The sequence below is a fragment of the Pygoscelis adeliae genome, unplaced genomic scaffold (assembly GCF_000699105.1).
Source record: "Pygoscelis adeliae isolate BGI_AS28 unplaced genomic scaffold, ASM69910v1 Scaffold421, whole genome shotgun sequence".
Lineage (NCBI taxonomy): Eukaryota > Metazoa > Chordata > Aves > Sphenisciformes > Spheniscidae > Pygoscelis > Pygoscelis adeliae.
Window position 1 is genome coordinate 148,145 of NW_008824011.1, and position 8,662 is coordinate 156,806.

At 51.5% G+C, this 8,662-nt stretch overlaps 1 protein-coding gene across 1 annotated transcript in view; it reads left to right on the plus strand.

Moving 5' to 3' along the window:
• Window positions 1-554: 554 nt before the first annotated feature.
• The window catches only part of RND2 (Rho family GTPase 2), an 18,615-nt gene continuing 10,507 nt past the window's right edge, over window positions 555-8,662 (plus strand). Inside the window, exons 1-2 of the mRNA XM_009326841.1 lie at window positions 555-568; window positions 746-822. Coding sequence (XP_009325116.1) covers window positions 555-568; window positions 746-822 — 91 coding nt within the window. The remainder of the gene's footprint in view (window positions 569-745; window positions 823-8,662) is intronic.

Consider the following 8,662-nt stretch of genomic DNA (forward strand, 5'->3'; position numbering starts at 1 on the left):
GGCACAGCTGTCCCAGCCCACCGAGACCCTTCCCAAACTTCATGCTGTCTTTCTGTGGAGGCGTGAGTTGCAAGTGAAGTGCTTGATGCAGAGCCAATAAAAATATTGGCATCCAGCAAAGTTCATGTCCACCTTTTAATTTAACTCTGACAACCTTTTTGGACTGTTGCGTACACATGGTGCAGCTGAATGCTGTGCTCTGTTGCTGTACGTACATCACAGGCTTGCTGATGCTCTTTTCCCATAATTTCTGGAGTCCTTATGACAAATGAAGTCCTCTCGGTGTCCAAGAGCAATAATAAATTAAAACATGACCTAGGACTTTCTTTGCTCTTGTACACTGAAATTCCGTGCTGTAATTTTACATCCATCAAATTACAGCTGTAGGATCAGCACAGCTCTACTAGAGCAGTGGCTTTACTGAGTCTTGGACTAGCTCTAATGTGTAAAATGTGTTTGGTGAGTCTGTTCTGGAGCTTCCTGACCCAGGAGACCGTGCTTTTGCTGCTTTTTATTCCCTGAGACAAAAAGGGGTCTTTTGCTTTGCCCGCACAATGTGTGCTATGATGTGAGTCACAAGGATGCTGGCTCTTAGGGCAGCTCTTGGTGCTGGAGCCGTGGATGAAGCATTGGCTCTCAGCGTTTGACTGGAAGCTGTGCTTGAAGCACAGAATGGTGGCTACGATGTGGAAGTCATTGCATGGTGGATGGTGCTGGGCTGACATGTCTGTGTGAAGTCCCTCAGATGTGGTAACAGTGAAGCCATCCTGGTCGACCTGGGGGCCTTCCCTGCAGAGGGTTCCCTGGAGCTGCTCCGACAAGGTGAGTCTGGATCGGGGTGCGCCAGGAGTGAGGGGTGGCCGACTCCGCATGTCACCAGGGCGTGCTTGTGCGTACACCCACAGCTTGATCACCCCTGTGGCTGTGGGGGTTTGCAAACCATGGACTTCCACAGCTTGCAAAAAGGGACTGGGTGGGGTATCTTTGTTAGGCACTGAACGGCTTTGCTCTGAGTGTCTGTATTTGACATGAAAAACTTCACCTTTTGAGAGTGCGGAAGCATGTTTGATGTGTTGTCTGCTTTTTAGGAATTCTCCAGAATGTTTGGCTTCAATCTTACAAATGTTAAAAGAAAATGACATGATAAAAAGTCTTTAAAGCTGTGTATATGTATCTGATACCTGCATCTGATGCTGTCATGCATTCATTTTTAACCTTTTCAACAAAAGATATACATTTGTCTAATGTTTATCTCTATAGCCAAGAGGAAATGGACTTTGATTCTTTCTCCCTTCTCCTTATGAAAAATGTAAGACCTTTTTAACAGCTTTGTTGTAGATAGAGTTTGCTAGGTAGTTTTCCAGATAAATTCCCTTCTGTTGCAGCTTTGATTTGAAATACATAGGAGCTAGTTCTCCAATAAACAGTCCTGCAAAGCAATACACAGCAATTTTCCCTGGTAGTCAAACTGATATTTTTAGCTGTAGACTGCAAGCTGCTGTTGAATTTCCACTACCCTTCAGAGACACTTGTAAACAAGAGCTTTGGTAAAAGAAGTTTTGCACAATAGTGAATTGAACCAGCTGATCTGAAGGGATTGAGAGTGGCTAATTGCCCTCCTCATGCAGAATGACAGGCACTGGGGTGCACCTTCCCTTGTCTCTGTGCTACCTCCTGTCTCTTTTAAGCAGCTTCATGTGCAAGGGCTTATTGTTCGTGATAAATTCCATCCCAGCAAGAGCGGGAAGGGAGGTGCTGGGAAAGTGCTCCCCTCGTCCTGTCAAGATTGCCATTTATATTTCAAACACTTGCCATCACTTAGACAAGTAATTGGAACTGAAGGTCTCCTCCAGAAATCAGAAGAGAGACCTGGACAGAGGAGCTTACTATTGATTATTTTTATTTTTTAATTCCCCCCTGCCCTGTAGTTAGTTGTGAAAGTGGTCGGAGACTCTGGAAGCTGCGCAGGGTGAGCTGAGCATCATCCAGCAATGGGTGTTGGGGCAAGAACACTCTGCCTGGAGAACTCCCTTTATTGTGACCTAGCGTGGCCACAGCCTGCCTGGCCACTCAGAAGTCCCGTTGATAATCTCTGTACAGACCAGGATGTTGTCTGCTCCCTGGGGCTTGTAATACCGGCTGATATAACTGCATTGGAAAATGCAGCCTTTCAGGCTGAATTTGCCCCTCCTGCTAAGTGGCAAATGCAGGCTATGACATTAGCAGCAGGCAGTAAATATAGTTATAGAAATATTGCCATAGGGTGGACAGAAGTGACGGAGAACTGAATGGCTCCCAAATTGTATTGGGACCTCTGATTTCCTTTAAATGTCTTTTAACCCTTTGTCCATTGATTAGTTTTTCTGAGGCTGGAGGGTGACTCTGGAGAGTTTCCAGCACTGAGAATCCTTCATGAGGATGAAATCTGTGCTGCTCAGACAGGGCAAGTGTGAGGACTTTGCACCGTCTGAAGCACCTTAGATCTAGGAACCTACCAGGGAGAAAAGTGAACCAAGTTTGAGCTTGACCCCTCGTCCATCATCTGCAGGTGCTGGTTGCATTTCATGTTTGTTTCTGTTTAAGTTATTCCCACCTCGGGGCACACTGTGGGAGCAAAATTGCTTCAGGTGCCATTTTACAGCACAGCAGGGATGTCCTATCCCTCCCGTCCCCCTGAAAGCCTGCGCTATATGCCGTTTTCTAAAGCCTCCATTAAAAAGCAGTTTGACATCTTTGTGTGTGAGGGAAGGGGTGCCATACAGGGTGGACAGGGTTCTCTGGCTCTGGGGAGCTGCCGTGCCCTGGCACCTCTGGTCGTGAGCCTTACGGAGGACACTGTGCTTTGCTGCTCTTCGTGCTCCCATTCTGGTAAATTCTTTCTTTGCTGCCTGTTGGCCAAATGTGCTTGGCACAGAAACAACTTCTCTGCGTGGCGCCAGTATCTTGTGGCGGGGGAGACTCCTGTTTGACGGGATGCCTGATGGCTTGGGAGTGCTCTTTCCAAAGGGCTGGGTGCCTCCCAGACCCGCAGTGCCGGTGCCCCAGACCTGTCAGGAAGAGCTTTCTTCCTTGCGGCCAGGTGGAGGAAGGGCGTATGGCTTTGTGATCACTAGCAATGCTTTGCAAAGAGTAGGCTTTGCAAAGTTTCATTTCCATGCTTCAGAGGTGTGAAAGGGAGTGTAGTTACCACTAGGTGTGTACCGGGCAGGTAGGTATTCCTCAGTGATGCGATACCTGTGTTCCCTGTGGGAGCAGGGAGTGTCCATGGGTCTGCCCCGCTCTGGGAGGTCTTGCACCTGGAGTGGAGCCGCTGCAGTGCTCAGCAGCGCTCCGGCAATGAGAACATTCAGCGCCAGCTGACCTCCTTCCCAGGCACTGGCTCTCGGTACATTCCCGTGGTGACTCAGGCATTGCCAGCGGACCTGCTGCCCACAACTCTGGACTGGCCCAACGCCCCTGCTCATCCCACCTGCTGACAGCCGCACCAGCGGCCCCGCAGAGCCCCTTCCCCGGCGCTGGGTACCAGCAGGGGGAGAGACGGGCTCAGGCAATGCTGCTGCCGGATGCCTCGGCAAGGCCAGGGTGCTACAGCATCAGTGCTGGCAGATCTGAGGCTTTACCCTCTACCTAGGTGGGGTTTTTCTTTTGTTTCCAATAATAATGGGGAGGAAGCTACTCTGTGCATGGCAGCCTGGGCTCAGTTCTTTGCTTTTGTTTCACACCCCTTTATGCCGGGAGGCTCTGCCTGCCTTCTGTATCTGTGGCTTCAAAGTGCTGGCAGGCAGAGCAGTGATATGACCTGAGGCCATTTATCTGCTTGGTGCATCTTTTGCTGATGCAGATCCCGGTGCAGAGTAGAGCTGCCTGTTTCTGGTAGGGGCATCTGTGCCAGTGGCTCAAGGGGAGGCCCAGGTCTGGCATTGTGCCTTGCACATGATCGTTGCCGTCTTGGAAAGCTGCTAGAGAGGACTTTTCTGTCCTTTGTGGACCAGCAGGATGCACTGCTGCTGAGAGCCGCAGTGTCTACCACAACCTGCGACATCGCAAAGATCAGTGCCCACAGGTTCAGCGGTGCCAGGGAGTTGCCCCCCTCTGTGCTGCAGCTCACAACAGGGGAGCTGCATGGCTGCCAGTCCTTCACCAGGGCTTCTGTCTCTTAAGCAGATGTGCTTTCAAGACAAGAATAACACTGTGAGTTGCAAATCCCCCTCCACCTCCCTCTTTGCCTGTACTCGGCAAACAGTCTGCCTTGGTATGGCCTGTGTGGGAACCTACAGGCTGCGATAACAGATCCTTCTTTAGGGGAACTACTGAGGAATGTTGATGAGATTAGAGAGCTGAAAGGGGCCTAGTTTAGCGATGGCATCTCCATGGATGCTGAGGCTGTCTGTGCCTGGATTCCCAGCGTGTGGCTCCAGGATTGCCATGGCTGCCTCTTCCAAAGTGCAAGAGCAAGTTCTGTCTTGGGAAGAGTTCAATGCCACTTGCACTTTGAGGCAGAGAAAAAATGTGGAGCTGCCCTTTCCATACCGAAATAGCTCCTCCCATGCTCCCTGTTGAGGCTGGGAGCCTGAAACCAGCATACTTGTGTTCTGCCTCAGCACAAATACGTAGTTAAGCCTAAAAATATGTGCAGCTGGGTCACATTCTCAGGCAGGTCAGTAACCAGTTGGACAGAAGTTTAAAGAGTTGCAGCAGAAACAGCAGCAGAAATGCTTATGCTGGAGTGGGTGGAGGATGGACCTGAGAAGACATAACATGACATGACAGTCCCTGGGAGGATCATCTCGCTGGGCTGGGCATGGTGTGGGGGTGCTGCGATGCTGTGTGGCTCAGGGATGGAGGTTGCTTCTCCTGCACCTCCCTGCAGCAAGGGCAGCATGCCCCGTGGCAGCATCCATCCCTTCTCCGCTGTGGATCCGGGAGGTGCAGCCTCTGCAGGGCTGTGGGGTGTCCTGGGAGTCACGGGGGGTGCTGAGTAGGAGTGGTGCCATTAGTGACAACCAGCTGATGTTGCTGGCTGCTGTGACCTCATAGGCAAGGAAGGGCTTTCTGTGGGGTGGGTTTGTTCCCGGCTCTGATGCAGACCCCCTTTCCCACGGCACAGAGGTGATCCGTTTTCTCCTGTGGGCAAGGACAGCACCACTCTGCTCTCCCCGTTTCTTCTGTCAGTCTGGCTGCTCTGTGGCACTTCGTGGCACCTCCTGATGCCACTTTAACACTGATTTAACGTGTGTTTAGGGCAAGCGGAAGCTCCTTATCGAGGCAGTCACGTAAACAGACCTGCAGAAACTCCCTGGAGCAGGACAGTCACGCCCCATCTTCTGCCTGTGATGGCTTGCCTCTCTAATAGCCCTCACCCAGCATGCTGCCAAGGATGCCCCTCTTGCCCCACCAAACAGTGCTAGTGTGCTTTGGGGTGGCTGATGGGGGACAGCAGAAGGCTTTGTGGGAGGGAGATCTCTGAAAGGGCTGGTTGGCCTGCACCCCGAGCCCTGTGCGTGCGGTGAGGACATGGAAGCAGCTTTCCTTTTGCCCCAGATTCTGAAGATAAAATCTCCACTCGATTAAACTTCACAAGTGTACAGGCCCAGCCTTCCCCATGGGGAGAAACCTTATCTGGTAGCCGAGCAGTCAGGGAGGGATCTGCTGCTCATGCACAGCAAACCTGAAATGTGCAACATTGCATAAAGATAATTGTGTTCGTTCAGCCCTTGGATGTGTTCCCCAAAGCCAGAGCGTGTGCTGGCTGTGCTGTGGGAATCTGTTGCCACTCCTAATCCTTGTTGTACCCCACAGAAAGGATGACAGGCAGGTTGTGGCAATGCCAACTGCCCTTGTGACATGGCAAGAGTGCCAGGAAGAGACTTCTGGCTCCCATTTGTCTCCCTTGTCAGCTGCCACAAAGTGATTTCCAGTGTGCTTGTTGAGAAGCCTGGACAAGCTACTCAGGCTGTCTCTGCAGCCCCAGCCCTCCCACCCCAAACACTCAGTGATGCTCCCCCAGACTTCTACAAGGAGCTTCCAGAGCTGTCTGTCAATGCCAGAGAGAGGTTTGCATCTGAGCAAGCTCCTCTGAAGCTCTGTGAGCTGCGTATGTGAGACAGGGCGCAGGATCTGGATAAGGCAGAAGCGCCCTGTGCCTGCCTGAGCTGGGGATTCCTCTGCCGGTAAATCCAGCAGAACAGCCTCCTCCTGAGTGACAGGTTTCCAGTAATAAGATCTGGAGAGAGGCCCAGAAATGCCACCTCAGCCTGTCCAAATACCATTCCCTTCATCCTTATCATGTCCATCCTGAAGGTATGCCAGCTGGGCTGTTTAGTAATTTACTCATTTTTGTATGTGCATCATAAGAATTAGGAGCAGAGGTTAATTGTCCAAGCTGATTAGCTGTTGTTTCAGTCATGCACTTTCCAGACGATTGCTTGTTACATGTCATGGGACCGTTTCCTCCTTTCCTACACTTCAGGGGTTTGCGGTGATGTTGCACAAGCAAGAGAAACGTTGTGGTCCATCCATGAGAGAAGCTTGTAAAAGTCCTGGGGCCGATGGCCGTGCCATATTCGGTGTCCCTCGGAGGGCTGAGCTAGGGGCAGTTGCGGTAGTGGCCGGCAGGTCCCTCTGCTGCTTTCTGTCTCCCTCCAGCTTTGGTGGGATGCCTCATCTCTCCCTGTTTTGCCCACTTTCTCTCTGGCAGGTAGTGCTTTGTGTCATTTCAAGACAACTGTCTGACCCTGACCTTGCTGCCTGTCAGGGTCAGGGAGTTGGGGCCCTCCCCATCATGAGGCTCTGTCATACCCTAACTTCTGAAGAACAAATTGTGACCTTCACTTGGGTAAAACCTTTCTGAGGCCTTGCCTGTAAGGATGGCAGGATCTCCTCTTGTGGCAAAGCCTGCCATCAGAGGGTTTTCTGTGCGAAGGAGCAGGGGATGCGCTGGTAAAAGCTCTGCCCCTTGGGCTGCGGTGGAGATGGCCTCCCAGAGAGCCACAGCTGGCTTTGCCTGGCTGTGTTGTTGCTGTGGACCGAGCGAGGCAACCCTGAGCAGCACAGGGCACCTTGGTGCTGGTAGGGGTAGCAGTACGTGTTTATCAGCCTGGCATTTTGCATGCGGACAGCCAGGTCTTTGCTGCGGAGTGGAACTTGGCACAATGGCGGCTCTGACTCTATTTCGCCAGGTCTGCTTTGCTCTTAGTGCCACTCACTTTAATATCTAATGTCACTAATTGCTGCTTCTTTTGTAATTGTGACCCCGGAGCTGTCGGGTCTGGGCTTCGGACCGCGGTACTGCCAGAGCCCGTTGTAACCAGTGTCTCTGAGTCTGTCACCAGTGCTTTAATTCCTGTCTCTGCCACTTGTCACTCTTCTGGGCTGGACTCTAATGAGCACTATATTAGTGTCAGAAACATGTTTTTTCTATCAGTGGGATCTGCATTATCGTCCCCTGCCAGACAAAAATCAGCCAGGCAGGGTCAGGGATCCTTAACCTGTCTCTGAGCCCCAGCTGAGTGGGGACCTGCAGGGTGCTCAGGAATATTGCTGCAGTTTATCAATCTTCAAACAAAAAAATCCTCTGATTTTCTTTCAAGAGAGAGGGTCTGATTTCACACTGGGAGGATGAAGTCTGTCTCTGAACTCGAGATGGTTCAGATCATTGTCTCCCTGATGTGCAGCTATTGCAGTCTGGGAGGCTGCAATGGCTAATTTTCTGGTCTCCTGTATAAAGCCCATCAGCACTAATGATACAGGGAATGAGGAGGGCATTTGCATATTCTGGTCTGTTGTATGCCAGACACACTGAGCTATTGCTCTTCAAACATTACCTTCTGCCTTTATAAAGGCAACTAAAATCTTAAAGGCAGGGACCCGTGTCTGCAGAGTTTATCATGCTTGTGGTTCCTCCTAAGTAAGAGATCGTCTCTGAGAAGCCCTTTGTCGTGGAGACTACTGTTCCTGGGCTCTGGGAGGCCCAGCTCCCTGGCTCCAATGGGGTGCCTCGCAGGAGGATATGTCTTAGGGGATCGTGCAAGCAGGATGCACCCGCAGAAACCCCAGGGAGACTGCTGCTGGAGCCGTGTTGCGGGCCACGCAGGAGGTGGAGGCGGCTGTGGGGAAAGCGGCTGCCAGTGAACACAAGTGAGGTATCAGCATGGGAGGCTTCATCCTCACAAACAGAGATCTGAGCCTGTTGTGTGCTCAGTCGAGGAGCTCCTGCGCTGGGTCCATGACATGCTCGTTCCCACAGGTGCTGGATGGGCCATTGTATGGGTGAGCTGAGTTGAGTAAAAGGACCATGGAAGAAAAATTTCTTTCATAGTCTGTCCCCAGTAGGATAAACGGACTGGGCATGACCTTTGGGGTTGTTTAACTGCTGCTCTCCAGTTTTCCCTGAGGCTGAATTCCTCTTCACCCTCTGTTGTAAGCTCTGCCATTGTTCCTCTGGGCTGATTTCCCCTTTTCTAGCAGTGGGAAATATTTTAGGGTGACTCTGTGCCCTCTTGTTGCATCTGCGGAGGAAATGGCAGCTCTGGAGTGTCCTGGATGTCTCAGAAAACCAGCCGAGATTTTTGCAGGCTCACCATGGGGACTGGCCTCGCCTCTCTGTACTGGGGTGTCTGGGACAGCTGCCACTGCTGGCCTTTCATTCACGGCCAGGTTTTCA